This window comes from Mustela erminea, chromosome 9, assembly GCF_009829155.1.
Source record: "Mustela erminea isolate mMusErm1 chromosome 9, mMusErm1.Pri, whole genome shotgun sequence".
Lineage (NCBI taxonomy): Eukaryota > Metazoa > Chordata > Mammalia > Carnivora > Mustelidae > Mustela > Mustela erminea.
The window spans coordinates 8,754,672-8,781,300 of NC_045622.1; the positions used below are offsets into that span (position 1 = coordinate 8,754,672).

Genomic DNA, 26,629 nt, shown 5'->3' on the forward strand with positions numbered 1-26,629 from the left:
TCTTGGCTAGGATAGACACCTGAGAACACTGCCCCCTGTTCTTGGACAGCAGGCAGGCAAGCAACCCCAGGGCCAATGGTGCGATCTGAGGATCTCCTAAGGCATATGGAGAATCACTTGTTAGCTCTTGGAGTGCATCTCTGAGATGTGGCGTTGCCTCTGTGGGAAGAAAAAGAGCCGGCCGCTGCCATTTCCCTCCCTACTCCTCAGCATAAACCAACTTCGGTAAATAGCTCAGTGCCAGCACTTGCTGTGTAACCTGCTTACACCAGGTCCCATCCCCCCGTGCTCTGCTGGTACTGCATTTCTCAGGCAAGTGCACCTAAGAACCAGTGCAACAGGTCCCTTCCTCAGAAAATCAGCAGAGACACTCTCACGTACCATATCTCCTGACCATAGAGTTCTGCAAAGGTTCAGTTCTAGTAACATCAGGTAGCATCAGCTTTCATTTAACAAATGGATCAGAGCACACCTAGTTGAAACTCGCTATACCCCGACCAAGGTCCAAACACTGCCCTCTGCAGGCAAGGACTGATGGCTAGAGCAGCCAACACACACAGCCGCAGAGTGTGTGCAGCTCACTAGAGACACTCCTTGAAGTGCCAGGCCCTGGGCACTGTATGACCTCTTCTTAAAGCCATTACTCTCTGGAGCAGGAAATATAACAGGCTTTTCTAACACACACAAGACAGAGACCTAGACAAAATGCAGAGATGGAGGGATTCATCCCAAAAGAAAGAATGAGAAAAGGTCACAGCCATAGATCTAATCAAAACAGATACAGGGGCGCCTGGGTGGCTCAGTGGGTTAAGCCTCTGCTGTTCAGCTCAGGTCATGATCTCAGGGTCCTGGGATTAAGTCCCATATTGGGCTGTCTGCTCAGCAGGGAGCCTGTTTCCCCCACCCCCTCTGCCTGCCTCTCTGCCTACTTGCGATCTCTCTCTCTGTTGTCAAATAAATAAAATATTTAAAACAAACAAATAAAAACAGATATAAATAATATGCCTGATGGAGAATTTAAAATAACATCATAAGAATACTTGCTGGGCTTGAGAAAAGCCAGGAAAACATCAGGGATGGGGCACGTGGGTGGGTCAGGTCATGATCTTAGGGTCCTGGGATCGAACCCCGCATCTGGCTCCCTGCTTGGCGGGAAGCCTGCTTTTCCCTCTCGCTCTCTCTCTCTCTCTAAATCTCTGTGATAAATAAATAAATAAATAAATGATTTTAAAAAAAAAATCAGGGAGACCCTGATTGTAGAAGTAAAAGTTAAAAAAACAATCAGGCAGAAATGAAAAATGCAGTAACCGAGATTCAAAACGAGGTGGATGTAATGACCACTAGGATAGAAGAAGCGGAGAGATGAGTAAGTGATACAGAAGTTAGAATTATGGAAAATAATGAAGCTGAATAAAAGAATGATGGATCATAAGTGTGGACTTAGGGAACTCAGTGACTCAATCAAACATAGTAACATTCATATCATAGGAGTCCCTGAAGAAGAAGAAGAAGAGAAAAGGACAGAAGTTTGGAGGAAATAATAGCTGAAAACTTCTGTAGTCAGGGGAACAAAACAGACATCCATATCCAGAGACACAGAGAACTCCCATGAAAATCAACAAAAGCCAGCCAATGCCAAGACATACTGTAGTTAAATTTGCAAAATACAGTGATTTAAAAAAAAGTCCTAAAAGCAACAAGACAGTAGAAGTCCCTAGCTTACAAGAAAACACCCCTAAGGTTAGCTGGAGATTTCTCCACAGAAATTTGACAGGCCAGAAGGCAGTGGCATTCAACATTCTGGGGGCTATATATTCAACATTCTGGCTCAGTGGGTTAAAGCCTCTGCCTTTGGCTCAGGTCATGATCCCAGAGTCCTGGGCTGGAGTCCTGCATCGGGCTTCCTGCTCAGTGGGGAGCCTGCTTCCTCCTTACTCTCTGCCTGCTGCTCTGCCTACTTGTGCTCTCTATCTCTCTGTCAAATAAATAAATAAAAATATTTTTAAAAAAACCCTCAGAGAAGTAGGGGTAGAGGAAACATACCTCAGCATCAAAAAGTCGATACATAGGGGTGCCTGGGTGTCTCAGTGGGTTAAGCCTCTGCCTTAGGCTCAGGTCATGATCTCAGGGTCCTGGGATCGAGTCCTGCATCGGGCTCTCTGCTTGGCAGGGAGCCTGCTTTCTCCTCTCTCTCTCTCACTGCCTGCCTCTCTGCCTGCTTGTGATCTCTGTCTGTCAAATAAATAAATAAAATCTTAAAAAAAAGTCCATACATGAAAAATCTACAGCTCATATCATCTCCAGTGGGGAACAATTGAGAGCTTTTCCTCTATAGTCAGGAGCAAGACACGATGTCCATTCTCACCATTGGAAGTCCTAGCCTCAGTGATCAGACAACAAAGAGAAAAAGAAATAAAAACAATTCCCACATTGGCAGGGAAGAAGTAAAACTTCCACTATTTACAGATGTTACGATTCTCTTAAAAAACCCAAAAAACTCCACCAGAATTCTAGAACTGATACATGATTTCAGTAACATCACAGCATACAATATCAACATACAGAAATCTGTTGCATTTCTATACACCAATAATAATGCAGCAGAAAGAGAAATCAAGGAATCGGTTCCATTTACAGTTACACCAAAAACTGTAAGATATGTAGGAATAAACCTAACTATAGAAGTAAAAGATCTGTTCTTTGAAAACTGTAAAACACCGATGAATGAAATTGAAGATGACACAAAGAAATGGGAAAAGATTCCTATCTCAGGTTTGTGGCTCTGAATTTAGAGTACATTCAGTCATCTAAGTGTACTTTTTTTTTTCTTTAAGTAGGCTCCATGCAGGGCATGAGGCAAGGCTTGAACTCCCAACTCTGAGATAAACCCAGAGCTGATATCAAAAGTCAGATGCTTAATTGACTCAGCTATGGAGGCGCCCCTACGTGTGCACTTTTTTGTCCCCAGCGGCATTAAGCTATTCTGATGTTGGCATTGAGAAGACAGACACTTTAGAGGTTGACCAGGGAATAAGTTTAACCATGATCCACGGTGTAAGCGGGGTGAGGAAGAACAGAAGATGACAGGAAAATGAGGGAGGATGAGAGCAGTCGAGGCGGTGGAGTGGGGGTCTTGGCGAGGTTGAAGTTTTGCAGTAGGAGGGAACGCTCTAGAATAAGTGAGTTGAGAGGATCAGTGATTGTGTGTTGTTTCCTGGCTGCCATCTCTGTCACCAGATGCGTCTTTTCCACGCCAACACTCAGCTCTCTGCCACCACCTGGGTGTCGCACTTGAATTCTCTTCTGACACTAACACTCCAGCATTAACATCGGGCTCCACGGGATTAAGGACTCAGTCCCACAAGACTGCCCCTCTGTTTCGTTTTTTGTTTGTTTTAGATTTTATTTATTTGACAGAGAGACAGTGAGAGAGGGAACACAAAACACAAGCCGGGGGAGTGGGAGGAGGAGAAGCAGGCTTCCCACTAAGCAGGGAGCCTGATGCAGGGCTTGATCCCGGGACCCTGGGGTCATGACCTAAACCAAAGGCAAATGCTTAACGACCGAGGCACCCAGGTGCCCCAGACTGCCCTGGCTTCTGATGCCAGTTGCAAGTCCTGGGGACCACCCATACTTCTGACTCACTGACTATAAGTTAGGAGTTCCCAAGATCTCTGCTTCAAGTGTGCGAATTCACTAGAATGACACACAGAACTCAGGAAAGCACTGTATGTACCATTACCAGTTTTATTGTAAAGGATACCACACAGGAACGGTCAATAGAAGATGCACAGGGCAAGGGTTGTAGGGGAGATGGGAGCAGAGCTTCCATGCCTTCTCGGGGAGTACCACCTTCCTAGCACACTGATGTGTTCACCAACCCAGAAGCTCCATATCTTGTTTTTAAAAGAGTTTTTTTGGAGGTTTCTATAAGAAGAGTGGAAATATATATGTATATATTTAAAGATTTTATTTATTTATTTGACAGAGATCACAAGTAGGCAGAGAGGCAGGCACAGAGCGAGAGAGGAGGAAGCATTCTCCCTGCTAAGCAGAGACCCAGATGCAGGGCTCAATCCCAGGACCTTGAGATACGACCTGAGCTGAAGGCAGAGGCCTAACCCACTGAGCCTCCCAGGCGCCCCGGAAGAGTGGTTATTTAAATCCTTGGCCATGAGTTGTTAAACTCAGTCTTTAGTTTCCCTGCCCTCCTTGCAGAGACAGATGACTTAGCAAATGTGACCAAAATGGAATCATTTGGGGAGAATCTGTTTTAAAGGCTACACCCTAATAATCAGTTTGATTTGTCTCGTAGCTACTCCTAGATGTTTCGTATTTATTTGAAGCAAAGCACTTTCACATCACTATCCCGTTTTATCCCCACAACCTTCCTTTGAGCAGGGGCTGATATTTCAACTACAGGTGAGACTAAAGACCAGCAGAGATTAAGTGACTCCAGTCTTTTAATTCTTATTTGACGATCACCCTACATTTTTTACTCTTTGTCTGCTGTTCTTCCCTTTAAACCATATTACTTTATGATGGCCTTTTGTGCCTTCTTCATGAGATAGGCAAAAAGACTTAAAGGATTTCAGCTGACTCCTGGTAGGAAATTCCTGTGGGTGGCTAAAACCTAACCCAAGGCAGGTGATACTGCAGGTTTCCTTCTCTCAAGGGGCTGTGGCAGATCTGCCTTGCTGGTAAAGGGAGGTTACGGTTTCTGTTGTTTATAAAGGCGGGGTATCTAATAGGGGTACTGCTACCTCTGTTCTAGAGCTCCGGGCGAGGATAAACACAATTGTAGCCAACTCGTTTTTCATAATGAAGGAAAGGAGTTGGGACGAACTGCAAACAACGAGACTCCTTTTAAAAGTCTGCCTTGGGGGAAGATGAATCAATTTGACCAAATTTTTTCTAGAAGTGGGCCAGTGTAAAAGGTATTTTAATAACTAAATTCTGAATCTCCTTAGAATTAAGGTTCAGGATTATGTTTGGGTCTGAAGTTAAACCTGATTGGTTGTGGTTGGGAAGAGGAAGGAATTAAATGAAAATAAAAGCAACCCCTTGGTGAGAGGATTTGAAGATCTTTCCTTGTGTGAAGGATTTGAAGATTTTTCCCTGCACGTACTTCATTCCCAGTGTCTGACACAGGTCAGTTAGAACCTTGGCCACTACAAGAAAGCTCTAAATGATGGAGACCACACAAGGAAGGAGTGATTCTGAAGATGAGATCATTGCAGTTGATTTACTTAAGCTATCTTGGGGTGAAAAAAATTAACTTGCCTAATTTGCCCGAAACAATTGTTTTTGTACCTGCTGACTTTGTACAAAAGGAAATCTTCTTGATCAAATGAAATCTAGAAAACAAATGAGATCCATTTCAAGGTTCAGAAAGGGTTTTTCAGAGGTGACTAAAAGAGGAGGCAGCCAGACTTGGGGAAGTATAAATTGTACTTAGCATTATCCATATGTCAGTATTTTCCAATTTAAAAGTAAAGAACATGAAAAGATGAAGTACGGCTTCGGTAAAACTCTAAAAGAGAAGTACTTAACAACGAATATTTGCTGTAGTTGAAAAGAACCAGTACAGATCAAATGGGAGCACTCTGTGTGAATTATAATTAAAAACTGACAAGAGCTGCTGTCTTAGGGAGATGTTCAGGTGTAGGGTGAGGCAGTGACCCCCTTCAGAGGGCCTTTGGAGAACCCTTAGGAACTTGCACTTCAGGATCATAGTGTTGATTTCCTAGAGGAACCAGTGGTCTGCTCTCACATATGATATTTATGCATCTCTTCCAGGCACGGGACCAGAAGGCAGAATCATCAAGAAGGACATCGACTCTTTTGTGCCTACTAAAGCTGCTCCTGTGAGTTAGACTTGGCTTTTTTGTTTTGTTTTGCTTTTGGTAGTTTGTTCCTGCAAAATATGCTGTCTAACCTATTTGACCCTTCGTACATTACTTAGGATTGAAATAGCTTAACCAGAATTGTGGTTTTTTTCGTCTAATTTCACTGGCTAGCAATTTTGAGATATGAATGTGTTGTCACACAGCATACAAAAGGAAAGATGATATGTTACATTGACATACATTCCAGTTTTTTTTTTTTTTTCAGTAGTGGTACTAAGTTTTTCCTAACAGATTCTCTCCTCCTCTTTCAGGCCCTACTAAGTGCCTTCTTACAAGTTGGTTGACTAGAGTTTAAGTTTTATGTAGTTAATTATTCCACACAGGGAGTAAATGCATATAGCCAACCAACTTCTTTTTGGTTGGTTAAAGTGTTAAGATAATTAGTTTAAAGGAAAGAAAATGATTTACTTAGGTGTTTGCTTTATTTATTTATTTTTCAAAAGATTTTATTTATTTATTTATTTGAGAGAGAGAGAGAAAGCATGAGTGGGGAGGAGAGGGAGAAGCAGGCTCCCTGCAGGCTCCCTGTGAGTAGGGAGCCCATTGCAGGGCTCGATCCCAGGACCCTGGGATTATGACCTAAGCCAAAGGCAGAGGCTAAACAGACTGGGCTACCCAGGCACCCCTAGATGTTTGTTTTAAAATGAAAGATTTGGGGTATCTGGGTGGCTCAATTGGTTGAGCATCTGCCTTTGGCTCAGATCATGATCCCAGAGTCCTGGGATCAAGCCCCAAGTCGGGCTTCTTGTTCAGCAGGGAGCTTATTACCTCTCCCTCTCCCTCTCCCCCTGCTTATGCTTACTTTCTCTCTTTCTCTGTCAAATAAATAAATTAAATCTTTAAAATAAATAAGTAAATGAAAGATTCTTCATTGTTTTTTCTTAATACTGTTCATAAATTATTATCTTGTTTTATGTTTATCTCTAATCCTTTCAATTTAAGAATGCTTTGATTGCTTTTCTTGAAGGTAATTTTGCAAATACAAAATTATTTTGATGAACTAATCATTGAACAAAGAAAAATGATACTTAAAACTTCGTCACAATTCTAAGTATAAAAATTAAAAGCAGACTTCTTAAATAAGCACAGTACAAATCCGAGTCCCTTCTGTTCCTTTGGGATAGAAATAACTATTTTCTATAAGCCGTCTATTAAAAAAAATTTTTTAAAGATTTATTTACTTATTTGTCAGAGAGAGAGAGAGCGTGCGTGCACACAAGCGGGGGAGGGGCAGGCAGAGGGAGAAGCAGGCTCCCTTTGAGCAGGGAGCTCTGTCCTGGGAGCCCAGGATCATGACCTGAGCCGAAGGCAGATGCCCAGCTCACTGAGCCCCCCCGGCATCCCTATTTTCTATACGCCTTTTAGCATTTACTTTGCCATCTGTAAGAGTCACTAGCTTGCATCGGTTGCATATGCCAGGATTGAGCCACAGGTACTGAGAGCTTTTGTACTTCCCCTATAGGCTCCAGCAGCTGCTGTGCCTGCCGCGGCTCCAGGAGTGGCACCAGTTCCTACAGGTGTCTTCACAGACGTCCCAATCAGCAACATTCGTCGTGTAAGAGTGTTACCCTGAATCTGCAACCAGAGCTGTGGGGGGCATCTTTGGGGGCATCCTTACACTGATTGTTCGATTGCATCGACAGTTTGAAGCGCTAGCAGAGACTTGTTTTAGTTGGGAATCTTAGATGCCCAGTTTAAGATGTTTGGTTTGGCCGATTCCATACTTGGGATAAACAAACATTGCTCTGATTGGATACTCCTAGAAGGAGCCCAGGTTCTGGTACATGTGCCAGTTCCATATTCCAGTTCTTGTAATGCTTGAGGTGACCATTACCAGAGAGGAAGGTAAAGCAGCAGAGTGAGCCCTGCATTAGGTAAAGCTTCACCTGAGCTAAGTTAAATGATGTTTTGATCTCTTTGTTTTCAGGTTATTGCACAGCGGTTAATGCAGTCTAAGCAAACCATACCTCATTATTACCTTTCCATTGATGTAAATATGGGAGAAGTTTTGTTGGTACGGAAAGAACTTAATAAGGTAAAAGGTCTGGAAATTCCGACTCTATAAACTCTAAAGTTCTTGTTTTTAACCCCACTGAATATTTACATTTTTACCTATGGTTTTTTTTACAGTATGCCAATTGATGTTGGAAAATGGTGTCCACTTATTTTACTTTTTTTAAAGAGAGGGAGAGAGGGGTGGGCCAATGGTACGCAGCATTATACAGGTTATCTGTGACCTCTCGGGTCGCTTAATGTTCACTTGCACACTCTTCCTCACAACAGTGGTTGTCAACATTTCACCTGTATAGCTACTTCAGTCCCTTTGCACTTGCTGTTCCTCTGCATGAGATACTTGTCACTGACATCCACCTGGCTTCTTCCTTTACTGCCTCAAGGATTTGACTTAGTATCACCTTCTCTGGATTCCTTAGTTACCTTATTCTAAAATTAAGAGAAGAGGAGTGGGGTGAGTGGTCAGTTTTCCCTTTAGTTCTTTTCCTATTTTTCTATCATTTAACATTATCTTACATACCGTATGTTTTCTTTATTTATTATCCACTCCTTTAAAATATAAGGTCCCTAAGAGTGGAATTTTTACCCATTTTTTTCACTGCGCAATATCCAGGGCTTTTAGAATTCTATACCTAGAACAGAGCACTCAAATATTAGCTGCATGAGTAAAGCAGTGAAGGATTAACAGAGTAACTGGCTACAAGGGTTAGAGATGATAGCATGCATTTATTGGCAAAATGTTACAGATGTTTTATAATACATTTATTTGAAAATTAGACATGAAAAATATATGTCCCATGTATTATTTTATTCATTTAAAGTTTTATCTAGATATATTTTACATATTGTACCATGTGCCCATTTAGTTTATGATTCAGTGGCTTTTAATATATTCAGAGTTTTGTGACCATCGCCACAATAACTTTTGGAACATTTTCATCATCCCAAAATGAAAGTATTCTCCCATTAGCCATACTCCCCACCCCAGTCCTCCCATCCCCCCTAACCCTGGATAACACTTACCTACTTTCTGTCTTAGATTTGCCTATTTTGGCTATTTCCTATAGGGATAGGGATTTCATTGAATCTGTAGATCAATTTGTGGCATATTCCTTCTTAACATTCCTCCTCCATGAATATGGTGTGTCTTTCCATTTATTTAGGTCTTTAATTTCTCTCAATAATTTGTGCAGTTTTTCAAGTATAAGTTTTTGCACTTCTTGTTAAATTTATTCATAGGTATTTTGTTCTTTGTTCAGAGTTTTCATTGTTACTGTCTAGAAATACCATTGATTTTTGTGTATTGATCTTGTATCCTACAACCTTATATTTTCTTTAGTGTGTTCCTTAAGGTATTCTGTATGCAAAATCATGTCATCTCCAAATAGAGATAATTTTGCTTTTTCTTTTCCAATTTGGATGCCTTTTATTTCCTTTTCTTGCCCAACTTTTCTGGTTAGCACATCTAGCAAAATGTTGACTAGAAGTGGCAAAGTGGACATCCTTGTCTTTTTCTTGATCTTAAGAGGAAGTGAGTCTGGGGCACCTGGGTGGCTCAGTGGGTTAAAGCCTCTGCCTTCAGCTCAGGTCATGATTCCAGGGTCCTGGGATCGAGCCCCACATCGAGCTCTCTGTTCAGCAGGGAGCCTGCTTCCTCCTCTCTCTCCCCCTGCCTTTCTGCCAACTTGTGATATCTATCTGTCAAATAAATAAATAAAATCTTTAAAAAAAAAAAAAAGGAAGTGAGTCTTTCACTACTGAAGTATGGTTTTGGAACTTTTGTAGATCTGTTTTATCATCAGGTTCAGGAAGTTCCTTTTTTTTTTTTCAGGAAGTTCCTTTCTATTCCTACTTTTCATGACATGGTGGTTGAGTTTTGTAAAATGCTTTTTCTTTTTAAAATTTCTTTCTTTCTTTCTTTCTTTCTTTCTTTCTTTTTTTTTAAAGATTTTACTTACTTATTTGACCGAGATCATAAGTAGGCAGAGAGGCTGGGAAGTGGGCTCCCTGCTGAGCAGAGAGCCTGATGTAGGGCTCAATCCCAGGACCCTGGGATCATGACCTGAGCCGAAGGCAGAGGCCTCAACCCACTGAGCAACCCAAGCACCCCTGTAAAATGCGGTTTTTTGTGTCTGTTGAGATGGTCATGTCATTTTTGTCCTTTTTCTATTAGAAAATTATTACATGAATTGATTTTTAGATGTTAAACCAACCTTGCTTCCATTTGGTCATGGTGAATAATCCTTTTCCTATATTGCTAGATTTGATTTGCTAGAATTTTTTTTTGAGCATTTTTGCATCTATATTCTTAAGAGGTATTTGTCTCTAGTTTGTTTTTTCTAGGTTGTTTTGTTTTTTGTTTTTTTTATTGTGTTATCTTGGTCTGGTTTTAAAATTGGGTTTATACTGACCTCATAGGGTGAGTTGGGAAGTGTTCCCTCTTCTATTTTTCAGAATTTTTTTTTTTTTGTTTTTGTTTTTTTTTTTTTTTTTAAAGATTTTATTTATTTATTTGACAGACAGAGATCACAAGCAGGCAGAGAGGCAGGCAGAGAGAGAGAGAGGAGGAAGCAGGCTCCCTGCTGAGCAGAGAGCCCGATGCGGGACTCGATCCCAGGACCCTGAGATCATGACCCGAGCCGAAGGCAGAGGCTCAACCCTCTGAGCCACCCAGGCGCCCTTTTCAGAAGTTTTTTGAAGAATTGATATTCTTCAAATGTTTAGCAGAATTCACCATTCGGGGAAGCCATCTGGATCTAGGCTGTTCTGTGTGGTTAGTTTTTAAATTACCATTCCTTCTCTTTATTACTAGTTGTAGATCAGTTCAGGGGTTCTGTTCCTTTTTGATTCAGTTTTGGCAGTTTGTGTCTTCCTAGGAATCTTCCATTTCATCTAAATTATCTAATTTTGGTGGGATATAGTTTTTCATAGCATTACCTACAAACCTCTTTGTTTTGGTAGGGTACATGGTAATGTCCTACTTCATTTCTGATTTTAGGAATTTGAGTCTTCTTTTTCCTTTGTCAGTCTAGCTAAATGTTTATCATTTTGTTGATCGTTTCAAGAACCAACTTTTGGTTTTGTTGAAATAAGTGAAAATGACTTAACATATGACATACCATAACTTAAGGGATTCAGCTAAAGGAGGACTTGTTAGTAGGAAGCTTATAGCTAAAAAGGCATACATTAAAAAAGATGAAAGAACCAACTTTTAGTTTCATTTCATCCTTTACACCTCAGGACATTTGTTTTCTTCTCCCAGCATCCCCAGCCAGATGATAAGTTTCAGTCTTTGGGAAGAGAGTTTAAGAAAGTACAATGGTTTCTTGTCTTTGCAGATGTTAGAGGGGAAAAGCAAAATTTCTGTCAATGACTTCATCATAAAAGCTTCAGCTTTGGCATGTTTAAAAGTTCCAGAAGCAAATTCTTCTTGGCTGGACACAGTTATAAGACAGTAAGTAAGATACTGCTGGGGACAGTATATATCCATCAGCAGTTTTCTTGTGCTATCTCATGTCTAACTAGGAGTGTAGGGGATGAGGAGAAATGGAATACAGGGAGGAAAAGGACGTCAGTAGTTTGAAAACAAGGTAAAACGATGAGATAATGCTGAATTTAGTTAGTGAAAACTACAAATTCTTTGAGTTTAGAAGAGGAGGTAAGTTTACAGATGTGAGTAATTAAGTTGATAACAACTGTTACAAAGCAGGGTTGAAATGGTTTTTGTTCACCAGTTAGTGGAGGCAAATTGAAAACAAAACCAAGAAACATTTGTTAATATTATGGTGGCATGTGACTGGCATGGTGCTTAGTGTCTTTTCACATCTTGTCTCATTTTAATCCTTATGACGCCCCCTCATGAACTAGGGGCCTTCACTTCCATTTTACAAACGAAGAAACTGAGGAGTGAATGAGTTAAATAACTTTCCTGAATTAATATGTTAGTGAATAGCAAAACTGTGATTGGAACTGGGATTCTGGCTCCTGCACCTAAGCTTGTTCTACTATGTAGATTTTTAAATATTATTATTATCAATTTAATTTCTATTAAAATAATAGTATATACATTAGAATATTGCTTTGTGGCTTACAGTGACCTATGCAGCTTTTATTTATTTATTTTTTTAAAGATCTTATTTATTTATTTGACAGAGAGAGAGATCACAAGTAGGCAAAGAGGCAGGCAGAGAGAGAGGGAGAAGCAGGCTCCCTGGTGAGCGGAGAGCCTGAAGTCCAACAGTAAGCTATTAGTAAGGAAGGCTACACAACCTCCATAGGCTCTAGGGGAGAAGCTTCCCTTGCTTTTTCCAGTTTTGCTGGCTCCAGGCATTTGCTCGCTTGTGGCTGCATGACTCCAAACTCACATGGCCCTTCTTCTCTTCTGTCTCTTACAAGGTCACTTGGCACTGGATTTAGGGCCCACTCAGGTAACCCAGGATGATTTTATCTCAAGATCCTAATTAACATGCAAAGATTTTTTTTTTTTTAATTTGATAGAGCATACACAAGAAGGGGGAGAGGGAGAGGGAGAAGCAGGCTCCCCACTGAGCAGAGAGCCCAAGCAGGGCTTAATCCCAGGACCCTGCAGAGAACTTTTAATTAAATAAGTTCACATAGATAGATCCTGAGATTAAGACAAAGACCTGTCTTTTAGAGAGCTGTTATAAACATCTGTGTACAATTCCCTGTGTTGACTTATGTTTTTATTTTTCTTGGGTTGAGGTAGAATTACTGGGTCAAAGGGTAAATTGATATTTAACCTTTTAAGAGTATCTGAAGAAAACACTTCTTTGATGAGCAGATCAAGGTTATAGGGCAAGTTCTGGGAAATTCCCTTTATTCTTTTATTCATATAGCCATCAACAAATATTGACCATGTATTGTTTGCTATATTCAGTGGTGAGCAAAATAAGAAATACCATGCTTACTCTCCTAGGAGAAAGATTTTGGAGTGACAGGCTCATTAAAGGAAAGTTGTAGGGAGCCTGGGTGGCTCAGTGGTTTAAGCCGCTGCCTCCGGCTCAGTTCATGATCTCAGCGTCCTGGGATCGGGTCCCGCATCGGGCTCTCTGCTCCGCGGAGAGCCTGCTTCCCTCTCTCTCTCTCTGCCTGCCTCTCCATCTACTTGTGATTTCTCTCTGTCATATAAAAAAAAAAAAAAAAAAATAATAATAATAATAATAATAATAAATAAAAAATAAAAAATAAAAAAATAAAAAATAATAAAAAAAAAAAATAAAGGAAAGTTGTATTTGGCGGATGCCTGAGTGGCTCAGTCATTAACCATCTGTCTTCCACTCAGATGGTCCTGGGATCAAGCCCCGTATTGGGCTCCGTGCTGGGCGGGAGGCCTGCTTTTCCCTCTCCCACTCTCCCTGCTTGTGTTCCCTCTCTTGCTCTCTCTCTCTCCGTGTCAAATAAATTTAAAGAAAAAAAAAAAGTAGTAGTATTTGGGATGCTTGGGTGGCTCAGTCAGTTAAGTGGCTGCTTTGGGCTGGGGTCATGATCCCAGGATCCTGGGATCGAGTTCTGCATCAGGGTCCTTGCTCAGTAGGGAGCCTACTTCTCCCTGTACCTGCTCTGCCTGCGGCTCCCCCTGCTTATGTGCTCCCTTGGACAAATAAATATTAAAAAAAGAAATAAAAGGAAGAAGGAAAGAAAAAGAAAACAGTATTTGCTGTGATACCTTGGCCATAGCCCCGCTGTGGTAGCTGCTAAAGGGTCACACACAATTATTCAACCAGGTCCTTGTGTTCACAAATAACAGTCCCATGACTCCTGGTCAGCTTGGGCACACTGAGGGATTTGGTACCCGTAATATTCTAAGGCTTGTGTCTAGAAGTAGCTGGAGTTCTTCCTCCATGTGAAGTGTTAATTTCTTCTCAGTTGCAGAACACTTTGGCAGGGGTCCTAACACAAACCCCAAGGAGGCTGTGGATACAATGTAAGAGTTTGGGAATGTGGATGAGGGGAAAATAATTATTCCTTTCCACTAACCTCTAACTGAAATTTGGCATTTCTTCCTATTATAAATGTAGAGAACAAATCAAAGAGTTACTATTAACAGTACTTGTACTGGTGACCAATAAAAATCACTTACTTTCATATCAGATTATAGTTTTTGCAGGTATCTTTTAAAAGTGTTTTTTTGCTTTTGGCAGATCTCGTTATTGAGCTGATACATGTATCATAATTTTGTTTTTTGAATAGTTTGGTAATTGAATTTCAATGTAGTTTTTGTTTTTTTTTTAAGATTTCATTTATTTATTTGACAGAAAGAGAGGCATCACAAGTAGGCAGAGAGGCAGGCAGAGGGAGAGGGGGAAGCAGGGTCCCTGCTGAGCAGAGAGCCTGATGCGGGGCTTGATCCAAGGACCCTGAGATCATGACCTGAGCCGAAGGCAGAGGCTTAACCCACTGAGCCACCCAGGCACCCCTCAATGTAGTTGTTTTTTTATTTAGTTGTATTTGTTTTGTAATTAAGTATTTTAATTACTTAATTAAAATAAGTATTTTAATACTTTAAATACTTTAATTTTAATTAAGTAGGTAAACTAAAGTAAGTAAAATAAAATACTTTATTTTTAATTACTTTAATTAAATAATACTTTAATTTTAATTAATTAATTAATTAATTGTTTTGGTCAATAAGTATTTTATTTTCTGTGTTAAAAATATGTATTCTGAGGAGGGACCAAGATGGAAAGGTACCCTTGGCATAATACAGATTAGGAATCCTACTATTATGTTGAGACACCACCACCCTACATCCTGAACTCTCCCGTTTCTCCCACAACACAGTCCTGTCCCTCCACTCTTCCTTCCGTCTGCGCAGACTCTGCCTGCACACTCCGCTCCACCAAGTTCACCTCACCTCAGAATTCAAGAAGTTCTCTTTGTGTAATTCTCGCTGAATGCCGGGCGAATGCTGGGCCTTCTCCACCTGCACCCGTGTGTCAGTCAGGGCAGGTGCAAGGCAGTTAGAGCACATGTGAAACCAAACTACTGACACATTTCTTGTTCATTTTTAAAAAGTCCAAGTTAAGAGGGCATAGCAAAATGTAAAACCGGGAAAGCTATCCCTCTGGCTGAAAAGTACCCTAGACTGAGGTAAATGTCAGTATTCTTATTTAATCTGACACGTAAGCTCTTAGTAAATATTGCGATGATTACTGAAATTTTCTTTTTTCTTTTGAAATAGAAACCATGTTGTGGATATCAGTGTAGCAGTCAGTACCCCTGCAGGACTCATTACACCGATCGTATTTAATGCTCATATAAAAGGACTGGAAACCATTGCTAATGATGTTGTTTCTTTAGCAACCAAAGCACGAGAGGGTAAGCTACAGCCTCATGAGTTCCAGGTAGGTATTATTTCCTTTCTGAATATGAAGAATTACGTTATATTTAAGGGTGGCATAATGCTGGGCACCTGGGTGGCTCAGTGGGTTAAGGGTCTGTGTTGGGCTCAGGTCATGATCCTGGGGTCCTGGGATAGATCCCTCCATCGGGCTCCCTGCTCAACAGGGAGTCTGCTTGTCCCTCTCCCTCTGCCCCTTCCCACTGCTCATGCTCTCTTTCACTCTCTCTCAAGTAAATAAAGTCTTTTTATAAAGGGTGGCATAATGCTTTTATTGCATTTTCCACCTTTGATTCTGCCTTATATTCTTATTGATACATGCCCCTGAATAAAAAAAGTGAATATAAAAAAAATTAAAAAGTGAATACCCTATCAAAATCTGAAAAGACATTTTCTAGCAGTTTGCAACACTTATGACTTATGTTCATACTGTAATGGTTATGTATTTTCATTAAAGTGTGTTCCATTAAGGCCTACCTTTTTTTCCCCCTTTTAGTTTTATTGGTGTATAAATAGCAAATAAGAATTGTATATATTCAGGGTATATAGTTTTGATGTTTTGCTGTATGTATACATTGTGAAATGATCATAATCAAGCTAAGTCACGTCTGTCACCTTGTGCTCACTGTTTTCCTTTCCTTTTTTTTTTTTTTTAAAGATTTTATTTATTTATTTGAGAAAGAGAGATCACAAGTAGGCAGCAGGCAGAGAGAGAGAGAGGGGAAACAGGCTCCCCGCTGAGCAGAGAGCCCGATGCGGGGCTCAATCCCAGGACCCCGAGATCCTGACCTGAGCCGAAGGCAGGGGCTTTAACCCACTGAGCCACCCAGGCGCCCCTTTCTTTCCTTTTTTTTTTTTTTTTTTTCATGGTAGTTCAGAGGCCTTTCTTAAAGATTATCTCAAGGTCTTTCCACAGAACATTTGTCTTTTTTTTCCTGGCTTATGTTGACAACCAATTAACATGATTTTTAATCTCTTTTCCTCTAGGGTGGCACTTTTACAATCTCCAATTTAGGAATGTTTGGAATTAAGAACTTCTCTGCTATTATTAACCCACCTCAAGCATGTATTTTGGCAATTGGTGCTTCAGAAGATAGGCTGATTCCAGCAGATAATGAAAAAGGGTAAGTATCAAAATAAAGAGGAAGTTGTAAGTTCATTTTCATTATATTATACCTGTTTGGTTTTTGGTGGTTGTTGTGGTTTTTGTTTTTACATCATACCTGTGTTTGAGTCTCGGTTTTATAATTATTGGCACAGCCTGTTGGAGGTTCAGGTACAATGAGGTGTGAGTATAGAATGAAGTTTTTCAGGACATCAACCCTTCTTTTACTGTATGCAGTTAGTCCTATTTGAAATGAGAAGCCTTATGTACTATAGGTCAGGGGTAAGCATACTTTTTCTTGGAGCAGGTTGTAAATGTTTTAGGCTTTTTGAGTCATGGTGTCTCTGTTGCAAATATTGTAGTGAGAAAGCAGACGTAAGCAATACGTAAATGAATTCCAGAATACCTACATTTGGCGGGATTTGGCCTGTGGGCTGTAGTTTGTCAGCCCGTGTTCCAGATGGCTCTTTGGTGTATAGAACTTAAAGAGTAGGTGGAAAATAATATCACTCGGCTGGAGCTGGCGTTTGGGTTGGTTACTGGCTAAAAGCTAGTAATTGCTTTCAGCATACCTAATACTGTTTTTATCTTTTTCTAGATTTGATGTGGCTAGCATGATGTCTGTTACACTCAGTTGTGATCATCGGGTTGTGGATGGAGCAGTTGGAGCCCAGTGGCTTGCTGAGTTTAGAAAGTACCTTGAAAAACCCATCACCATGTTGTTATAATTAACTGAAGAATTTCTAGACTCTCCCAGGTCACAGTGGTTCATTCTTACCTGATATAAATACATTATTACACAGGTGGTTCTTTTTATTTTAAACTTAACCCAGTTGTTTTTGAGTCTGTCCAGATAAGTTATTTGTAATGGGCATTACTGAATTTTTTAAATGCCAATTACACCCACATATTGTACACATTTAATGAACACCAGATTTTGAACTGTGTATTCCTAGTCAAGGGAACATGTGGCCTGGCCTTTTGGTGATAAGTACTTCCATCGGGAACTGTAGAGCTAGAATTGTGGTTCCCTGTTGAAACAGATACACAAAGGTAATCTGGATGAAACCTTGAGGTTTTGAAATTTAATTGCCTCAAATGTTTTGCTCATTTGAGAGAAAGAGAAGTCAAGGAAAAAAGAGAAGTTCATTCTCTTTGGAGAAAGGCTCTGAATTGAACTTGATTTTGGAATTTAACCCCAATTTAAATTTTTCTGTTACATGATCCTGGTTTTTTATGGATGGGAAGGGTAGAGAACGTCAAGAAAAATAAGTGAGATTTTAAAAGTTAACATTCTCTTAGACTTCTCCAACCAGCTGTCTGTCCTTTGTTTATTTTTCTATGAATCCCAAAATGGTTGTTTTGCCCCTTGAGATGAAGATATAAATATAAACCGGCACTTGTTATAAAAGAATTTGTGTGGGTATTTATTTAAACAACTTAACATGTGTAATTTTGAGAGCAGAATTTAAAATTACCTCCAAATAAAAGAATATGCTTATAGAATTTAACAGAAAGTAGAAATTATTCCTCAATAATTAACTGTTGATTACTTGCAAATGAACTTAATTATCAGAATCTGTTACTCAAATGACTTTGGAAATCTGTTTTAAAGAAACTGTGGAGTAAGTGTACATATGTAAAATATGGTTTCTAGTGAGATATGTGCCAAAGTCCATTTACCACCAAGTCCTGTCTGAAGGGAAGAGGGGGAGAGACATTGCTAAGCAGTTGGGAGTGCTAAAAGATAAGAAGCAAAGTGGTCATTTTCTACTTGGATAAAGTAAAAAATGTTCAGTGTATACAAAGAAAGTGTTCTGTGTTTTTCCACTCGGTGTTGTCTCATGTACAATAAGAAAGTCCTAAAATCCTCTTGGAAAGAAACAAAATAAGTTGCTTGCTGCCTTATCAGCCTAAATATTTTTTTCCATTTTGTTACAATTTGCCTATCTTCTTAGGGGAGGGGAAGTGGAAGAGGTGATATTGTGATATTCAGGATAATAAAAATGAATTTGGCATATTATCCCAATTCCAGACTTTCCATTGATGAGTTTTTAATAAATTATTTGGAATTGTTTATGATTATTTAAAATAAATCTGACCAGTGTTTCCTTGTATATATGTGGAGCGGTCCCCTGAAATTTAGGTCTTTCAGTGTTGAATCTGTTTCTAAATGTTTTTTATTAAATGGTGCAGAAGTGACACTGCATATATTCCAGAATATTTCCCTCACTGTATTATGAAAACAGTACATTAAATTGATTTTTCAGTAATTAGTAATGTTAGCTTGAATTGAAGATTGTGAAGAAGGAACAAGCTAATCAAAAGGGACCATCGGTGTGAGCCACACCTGGTTCAAATACATGAAACTTCAAAGATAATTCATTTTTGGCAAATGCTTATGGCTCTGTTGTTCCCTTGAAAGAAAAATAAAAGGTTGTCTTCTAATAAAAATTATTTGGAGTTAAAAATTAATCTGGGGTATAATCCAAATCTGGATTCAGTCTATTTTTCTTACCAGAACTGAAAAAAGTTTAAAATTTTGGTTAAAATTATTTAATAATTAAACTGTATGTTTTCAGTGTGTCTTATCTAATTTTGATGTGTTGGTAATTATTTTTCACATTAAACTAAAGCCAGAGGTAGCTATATACGTGTACACTCTTAATAGAAATGCATTTTAAGCATGTAGAATTAGTGAAAGAGAAGACTGAGTTTAGGAGGATGTAATCTAATACCTGAAGCTTAGGGAGTTAACTGAAGCACCGCATGGTGGACGGTGCCACACAGCGAGATGAAAGCATAGTCTGGACGTGTTAGACGCTTTATACCAAGCCTGAGGTTTGTGAGTGAAGTTATGGTATCCCAAGGCATGGTCTGGAAAAGGAGTTAAAGGAGTTAACTGGCCTGAGAGATCGTATGAATATGTTGCAAGGAGTACTTCTCACCTAGTAAAACACAAAGCCTGGAAAACTTGAGAATATATATATTATCACTACTGATAATGATCTAAAACCAAGTTTGTAGGGGCACCTGGGTGGCTCAGTCAGTTGAGTGTCTGACTATTGGTTTTGGCTCAGGTCATGATCTCCAAGTGGTAAGACTGAACCCTGCATAGGGAGTGTTTGCTTCTCTCTTGCCTCTCTTTCTGCTCCCTCTCTCTCTCTACACCGCCCCCCGCCCACACACACACTCTCGAACCTTAAAAAAAAAAAAAAGTTTCTAGAAAAATCTAGTCTCTAAATCAAGGATAGTTAATATTCACCTCAATTTCCAGTTTGAAGGAAAAAAGACTTGGTAAGATTCAGATAAAACTACTTAACAGCTATTAATGTTCTTCCTGGGCAAAGTTTTACATTTCGGGGGAGAGGGAGGAGAGGTTTTTATGAATATAAAAATCCACTGAAATAAGTAAAATATTTTGGAAAATAAGTATGTAAAATTAAAATTAAGAATGCTAGATTTTGAAACACATTTTACTAATGAGTATACAAACACTAAGCTGCTGGCAAAAGTAACACCCAGATACCGAGAGTGCCAGAGCAGAGATTGAACCACTTCTATAAGGTTAGGTATGGGAGTATGTAGGACAAGTATTGACAGTGATTTTGTAGAAGAGGAAGTAAGGTGAAAACATTCCAACTTTTTTTGATGGAAGAGAATATAATAGCTGTGTTAACTTTAGGACATCATATATTTCTAAATATTACATATCAGTTCTTCCTATTCTACTAGATTAGTTTCTAAGTTAAAAAGCTTTGAAAGTAATAAGGACTTTAAAGACCTTACGTTGAATTAGAAACAAGGAAGCTGTACTGTATCTAGGAAAAATGATTAAGGATGTTTAAAGTTTGATGTGAACATCAAAGTTAATACCTTTGTATTGAACAACCATCTGACAGATGAATGGAAGTTGGTAAATACATCGCTTTTGTCTTTTAAAAATTATTTTCATAGGGGAATGGCACTTGTCCCAAAGTCACATCCTTTTTCTTAGGGTTAGATGTATTTTGCATCTTCTGTACAATAACATCCTGTTATTGTTAACTGCATCGTGGTATCCAGTCCACAGACAAGTCTCTGATATTAGAAGATCTGGGTAACTTCAACTCCTCCCATCAGAACTGTTTTATAGTAGTACAGAGGTTCATAGAAGCATAGGTTTGCATACTACTTCATTGGCCCTGTAAATTCATAGCTGGAGGAAACTTTCACTGCTTCAGTTCTTCTTGGTAATAGAAAATTCACACAGTTTGAGACTTATTCCTGATGCAAAAATTTGCTAGACACAACCAAGTAAACCAGAATTTCAACCAGTAAGCCAAGAATTTTCACAATTTACTTGGAAATGGAATTTTCCCAAATGACAATTTGTTACTTTAAGACCATTAGAAATAGCTTCAAAACAAGTATATCATGGCAATACCATTCTAAGAGTCTCTGTCTAGCCAAATTTGAGTTAAAAAAAAAAAAAGATAAACAGAAGTTGAAGAGAGAATCTCACTCCATCAAAAAGAATTCTTAGAAAATACTAGTGTTTAAGGTAAACCACTACCTCTTCACCCATTATAAAGGTCCTCTCATTCACATGCCTTTAGCACTGAAAATCCAAAGCAGATGATGCTCTTCTTACGCCAATGGCATTGTGATGATTAATGTAGCTTTCTCTTTGATAAATTTGGCTGTAGTCATTTCAGTATCCACAAATTCTGGAAGATTCAGATGTAATCTGTACTTCTCAGAGACCTCAATCAATAAATCATCCTAAGAATAACAAACCAAAGTATTTTAAAAGATGAAAGTAGAAAGTATTTCCTGGTTAAAATATGTGTTACTGGATTATTCCCAGTTATTCACTCCTTTCCCATAAGAAGAGGATCTCACTGCCATGGGACTTGCAATGAGCTTGTACAGGTGCTGTTGTAACTCCCTGAGGTTTTTAGAGTTTTTGTTACTGCTGCTCAATACATCAATAGTTAACTGATACAAAGCCATAAATTGGGTGTTGCCATCCTATATTATGTGGCACTGACTTTGTGGCTGACCAGCAAATAGCAAGGAAAATATATTGGCAATAGGAAAAATGGTGACCCATGTTTTATAGCGATAAAGCCCTTAGGAAAGCCAGCACAGTAATTTGAAAGACAAGTAACTGTATGCCATTAATGTGTGGCTTTAGCAAAAGTATGAAAATAGAATATTGGCAACATGCACTGTTTCTATTGGCTATATTTAATAAGCTACTACAAAAAGAGATGGGCTTAGAAAAGAATTTCCCAGTTTGCAAGTAGGATTAAAAGAATATACAGAGCCCAGAAATTCTACGACTTCAAGGCTGAGAAATGGAACTAATTCTTATTTTAAACCAGTAAAAAATAAAATTGAGAATTTATTTCTTACCTCCAAAGACTGATTAAGACAGCCTAGAAGTAAAGACTGTATCACACATCATTATACTCTTTGTTAAAACCTCTAACTGGATTAAGGTGGAGCCCAGTTAATCCTATGTTTGGCACAAATGACAGCAATTAAGTAAAAAAAGACAGGCCATTGAAAAATGGACATGTCAAATAAAGAATTGTGGGGTATGGCACTGATTGGAATCAAAGAAATAAAATGGTACCAGCCTTGACTAAAACATTTAAAATGACCTTTGGACCCCCAACATTCCAAAAGTGTAAAAGGGTGAGTAAGCTGCTCAGCACATAAGGATGACATATTCTCCAATGTTCTTTTCTGATGTGGCCAGTGTGGGTAAGATAAAGGGAACTACCCCCCAGAGAATGAAGCTGAAAGTCATAGAAAACAATGGAACTAGGGGGCTAGGTAATCAAGGAATCTTGGTTCTCTACCCAAGAACACCTCTACCCCCAGGAAAGGGACGCTGACAACATCTGCCTAATGGGATTTCAGAACTGCTCTGCACCAAGAGCTGCTGTGTCCCTCTTAGTTTCCTAATTTCCAAACTGAGACTTAATTATGTTTATCCTCTCTCCATTCCACATTGTATGGTGCGTGTGGCTATGGCAGTAGATCACCTGTCTTTGTAGCTCATATGTCTGTGGTTCAAGAGGAGATGAAGATTATAATGGCAAAATCTTGTATTTCAGAGGCTGATAGTAGGATTGGAGATGCCTTTTTTGGGGAAAGAAGCAAATAATTATGACCTTGAGAGTGGACTGTAGTAGATTGTAGGACTTATGCCAATTTTTTGCTTTTCTTCTGTTAGAGGATTATACATTCTTGCCATTTGAATTCCTGTGACTACCTGTGAGTATATTCTTCCCCGCCCTGTTGATGTAGTATTTGAACTTGTGCCTTAAATTTGGCCAATAGAATGTGAGTAAAAGTGATATATACTATGTCTGAGAGGAAGTTTTAAGATTCATTGCATGGGGGCGCCTGGGTGGCTCAGTGGGTTAAGCCGCTGCCTTCGGCTCAGGTCATGATCTCAGGGTCCTGGGATCGAGTCCCGCGTCGGGCTCTCTGCTCAGCAGGGAGCCTGCTTCCCTCTCTCTCTCTCTGCCTGCCTCTCCATCTACTTGTGATTTCTCTCTGTCAAATAAATAAATAAAATCTTAAAAAAAAAAAAGATTCATTGCATGGCTTGGCCATTTCTGTTTTCTCTCTTCCGTGAGAATTGCGTATCTTACCTGTATCTTGAAATGTGCAAAACTCCTGGAACAGAGCAGGCCTACCTGACATACAGCCTGAGAAAACTTCTATAAACCACTGAGATTGTGCTGTTTTTTTTTTTTTTTTTTTTTTACTACAACATAATATAGTGAAAGTTGACAAAGTTTACAGTATTACCTGTTTGACTTACCTCAGAAACACTAAGATCACAGAGAGATACGGAATTAATACCAGGTAATTCAACTTTTATTTCAATTTCCAGCGGTTTATCATTCTGGTCAGCCACAGTTTTTAATTCATAGGCTGGTTCCTTCAGCTCTACCTGGGTCTCTGTAGTGGAAATCTCCTCAATCAGACACCTTGCTTTGCTTGAAACTTCACCTTTTGGCAATAAAAGCTGAAAGTGATCTGGATTGCTCACAGTACTACTTATCTGTTCAAGGGTTAGTTCTTATGGAAAAAAAAATGGGGGGAGATGAAATCACAAAATTAATCTACAACATAAAATACTATCAGGCCGTGAACTGTAATATATGTGGCATTAGCCAAAATGGCAGCTAAAGCTGAAGCTAATTTGGTCTGGGAATCTTAAAAGAATCTTAAACCTGGGGCACCTGGGTGGCTCAGTAAGGTTAAGCATCTGACTATTGATTTCAGTTCAGGTCATGACCTCAGGATGGTGAAATGGAGCCCCTCATTGGGCTCCATGCTCAGTGGGGAGTCTGCTTGAGATTGTCCCTCTCTGCTCCCGCCCCCCAATCCTACCCCCTGTGGTTTCTCTCTCTCAAATACATAAATAAAATCTTTTATAAAATAAGTAAAATCTTTAAAACAAGAATCTTAAGCCAAAGAACTTTGTTAAAAAGTTTGCAGGATTTAAAAATCTTTAAGGACATGTTAATATTTCTAATATCTAATCTTTATATTTTTCTATCTTAAGATTCTAATCTTTTTAAATCAAGATTTTTAGTTTGCAAAATGTACACAGGATGCAAAATAATTTTAAATCCGTTATAATTTCCATTTACAGTCATTAACTTACCCTTTCTCATTTTCTCTCTTAAATCTGTGGGGTCAGCTTGTATTCCCGTCAGATTTTGTTTCATCCTTTGAATACTTCCTTTTATTCTAAATTTAGCGATACTGTAAGAATGTGAGAGAGTGAACTGGAATTGTTCCTCAATGCATTTCATGGCCATCCGTATTAACTGATCTTTTTTTACTTGGTCCTTTTCTGCTGCCTGGAGAACATCAGGATTGTAGGCAACATCGATCACTGTATAAACATCTGTGTGTGTAATTCAGAGGATGTAAAATGATGACAACTTGTTTCACTAATGATATTGTCAGGTAATATAGTAAGTCATAATCCTGGGTAAAACTAGAAAGCATAAATTCTATTCCTGTATTTTTCAGAGATAATCACAATGGTGCTAAATACACACATTTACAATTATGGCATTTCTTGGCATTTTATATGGGTTACTATTAGGAAAAACTGAATAGCATTCAATTCATATAAATAAAGGTATGCTTATTAATTATTAACTATATTACAACCAAATAAAATATTTTACTTGTAATGCCTTTTACCAAGTAAAATCTGATCATTATTTTTCCCAATAAAGTTTTTAAAATGTGCTTTCTCTCCCTTAATTCTGTGTACCTGATGTCTCAGAGATATCTTCTGGTGTGCCAACCTTTAGAGGTACTGGATGAGTGGTTGACTGGGGAGCTGGGATCCTTTTCCACTGACACAGGTTAATAAAAAGTACTTTTTCCTTGGGTTTCTAAAAAGCAAATAATTTTGCATATCTCAAAACCTAGTTTTTTTTTCATTTTATAATAATCCTAATGGTAACTCATCACAGAATTTGAAGAGTGAGAATTTTAGGCTCCAAGTAAGCCATTCCATGCATTAGAACCGTGTTTGAAAATGACACTGTTACCTGATTTCCCCCAAGTTACTGAATTTTCATGAAGATCCTGTTGCTGCTCCCAGAGGAACTGGGAGGAAGGAAGGGGCACTGATTTAAGCATATTCTGGGTGACTATGACCCAATTTCACTACTTCCTTACTCCCAGCCAAGCAAGTTCTCTTTATTTGAAACAACCTCCAATTCTATGAGTTTCTGTTAAATCATTACATTGCTTTTTTCTTGTTCTAGTAGAAAATGACTTTGAGATCTCCAAAATATATCAAGTTTGAATTTCCCATTCTTACTTCTCCCTCATGCTCTATGTTTCACTCCCCCTCTAGAGTGGCAGTGCCCCTCAAGTTTTCTTAAAGTAGCAATAGCCAAACGTAAGTGATTCTCTGATTATTCCGGGATTCTTTCGCTCAAGGCCTCCCATCCCTGGGTACCAACACCACATACTAGGATCCTGGTTTGTAGACAGAGCTGTGCTTCTGGGGTGGCACAGAGCTGCTTCCCTTCTTTCAGCTGCTGTTCAATGAACTTCTTGTAGCTCTCAGGATTACTTTCAGCCAGATCGTCTAGGAGGTTCCAGAACTGAGTAACTTGGGTGAGCAGACCCTTTGAGGAAGACTCCATGATTAAGGTAAATAGGCCTCTTGAGTCTGTGGAAAGATAGGACTTAAGGGGGGGGGGGGAGTCTGTGTAATTAACGATTCATCTCTTCTTTTCGAGCAGGAGGAACAAGCAGGTCAGGAGTTGTTTTGGTGAAGTTAGCACCTGTGTCTAAAACACTGTGGCTCAGCACCACTCTCCTTTACTTTATTCTCTAATTCTCTAATCCACCTTCTTAAATTCTCAAGTTGTCCTCCTGGGCAAGTCCTCAGCTCTGCCTGGACTCTCACCAGCACCGAGGGGAGAGTAGTCAGTCAAAGTCGGGATTACCTGGTGACCCATTCTCTTGTTCGGATACTTGGGTATTGGCTGACTAGTGCCTATCCGGTCCTGAAACTGCCAGAAGCCACAGGACACTTCTCCTTGCTTCCGAGTTAAAAGCAAGGATTCTGGAGCCCGAATGCCCAGATCCCAGTCTCAGCTTTGTCATGTACTAGGTGTGGGACCTTGAGCAGTGAGTTATGGATCAGTCTATTCTCCTCAAAGTGAAGGCGCTAATACCTATCTCGTGGGGTTATTGGGAGAATTAAGTGTGCTCGTGCAGAGAGGCAGGGACCCTTGGGAAGCCCTAAGAGAATGATAATATCCGCGTCTACAGATAACCTCCCTCGCTCTCCTCTCCCACTGGAGACGTGTCCCCCAGCAGCCGCAGAATGAGGAAAAGAGGAGGTCTGGGTTCCCCGAATACGATATTAGGGTTAAACGAAACGGGAAGCTTAACTGAAGGACAATCATCCCAGAAGTCGGCGAACCCACCTCCTCTCTCGGTTCCTTGACAAACCGCGACGCCTGTTACCAGGGTAACCGGACCGGGTACAACGTCTAATTGGGTCCGGAAAGCTCCAGGAAGAAAGGCCTTTTACATCCAGTTCCGGAATCTCCCCCTCCTGGTGTTGGGCCTGCTTTTCAGCGGAGGCCGACCCACTTCCTTTCCAGGAAGGCGTCCGCCTCCCTTCCGCACCCTTTGATCTCTAGAGGATGCTGGAAACCCTCCCCGTGGGAGTCTCTGGGGCCT

At 39.7% G+C, this 26,629-nt stretch overlaps 2 protein-coding genes across 6 annotated transcripts in view; one reads left to right on the forward strand and one right to left on the reverse strand.

Moving 5' to 3' along the window:
* Nucleotides 1-18,836, forward strand: part of DLAT (dihydrolipoamide S-acetyltransferase) — a 30,636-nt gene extending 11,800 nt beyond the window's left edge. The window contains exons 8-14 of the mRNA XM_032359381.1: nucleotides 5,800-5,867; nucleotides 7,372-7,464; nucleotides 7,837-7,944; nucleotides 11,261-11,376; nucleotides 15,124-15,286; nucleotides 16,270-16,406; nucleotides 16,986-18,836. Coding sequence (XP_032215272.1) covers nucleotides 5,800-5,867; nucleotides 7,372-7,464; nucleotides 7,837-7,944; nucleotides 11,261-11,376; nucleotides 15,124-15,286; nucleotides 16,270-16,406; nucleotides 16,986-17,115 — 815 coding nt within the window. The 3' untranslated portion in view covers nucleotides 17,116-18,836. The remainder of the gene's footprint in view (nucleotides 1-5,799; nucleotides 5,868-7,371; nucleotides 7,465-7,836; nucleotides 7,945-11,260; nucleotides 11,377-15,123; nucleotides 15,287-16,269; nucleotides 16,407-16,985) is intronic.
* A 1,873-nt stretch (nucleotides 18,837-20,709) lies between these two features.
* On the reverse strand, nucleotides 20,710-26,622 carry PIH1D2 (PIH1 domain containing 2). 5 transcript variants are annotated; one of them, XM_032359394.1, is made up of 6 exons: nucleotides 26,371-26,622; nucleotides 25,402-25,604; nucleotides 24,690-24,813; nucleotides 24,066-24,311; nucleotides 23,214-23,473; nucleotides 20,710-21,151 (listed from the first exon to the last, which is right to left on the reverse strand). In XM_032359394.1, the coding sequence occupies exons 2-6, from the start codon at nucleotides 25,576-25,578 to the stop codon at nucleotides 21,017-21,019; spliced, it is 942 nt and encodes a 313-aa protein (XP_032215285.1). In that variant the 5' UTR covers nucleotides 25,579-25,604; nucleotides 26,371-26,622; the 3' UTR covers nucleotides 20,710-21,016. The 5 variants fall into 5 exon arrangements, with proteins under 5 accessions (XP_032215285.1, XP_032215283.1, XP_032215287.1 ...); XM_032359392.1 differs by having other exon boundaries at nucleotides 25,402-25,620; XM_032359396.1 differs by lacking the exon at nucleotides 26,371-26,622 and adding an exon at nucleotides 25,913-26,363.
* Nucleotides 26,623-26,629: the final 7 nt, after the last annotated feature.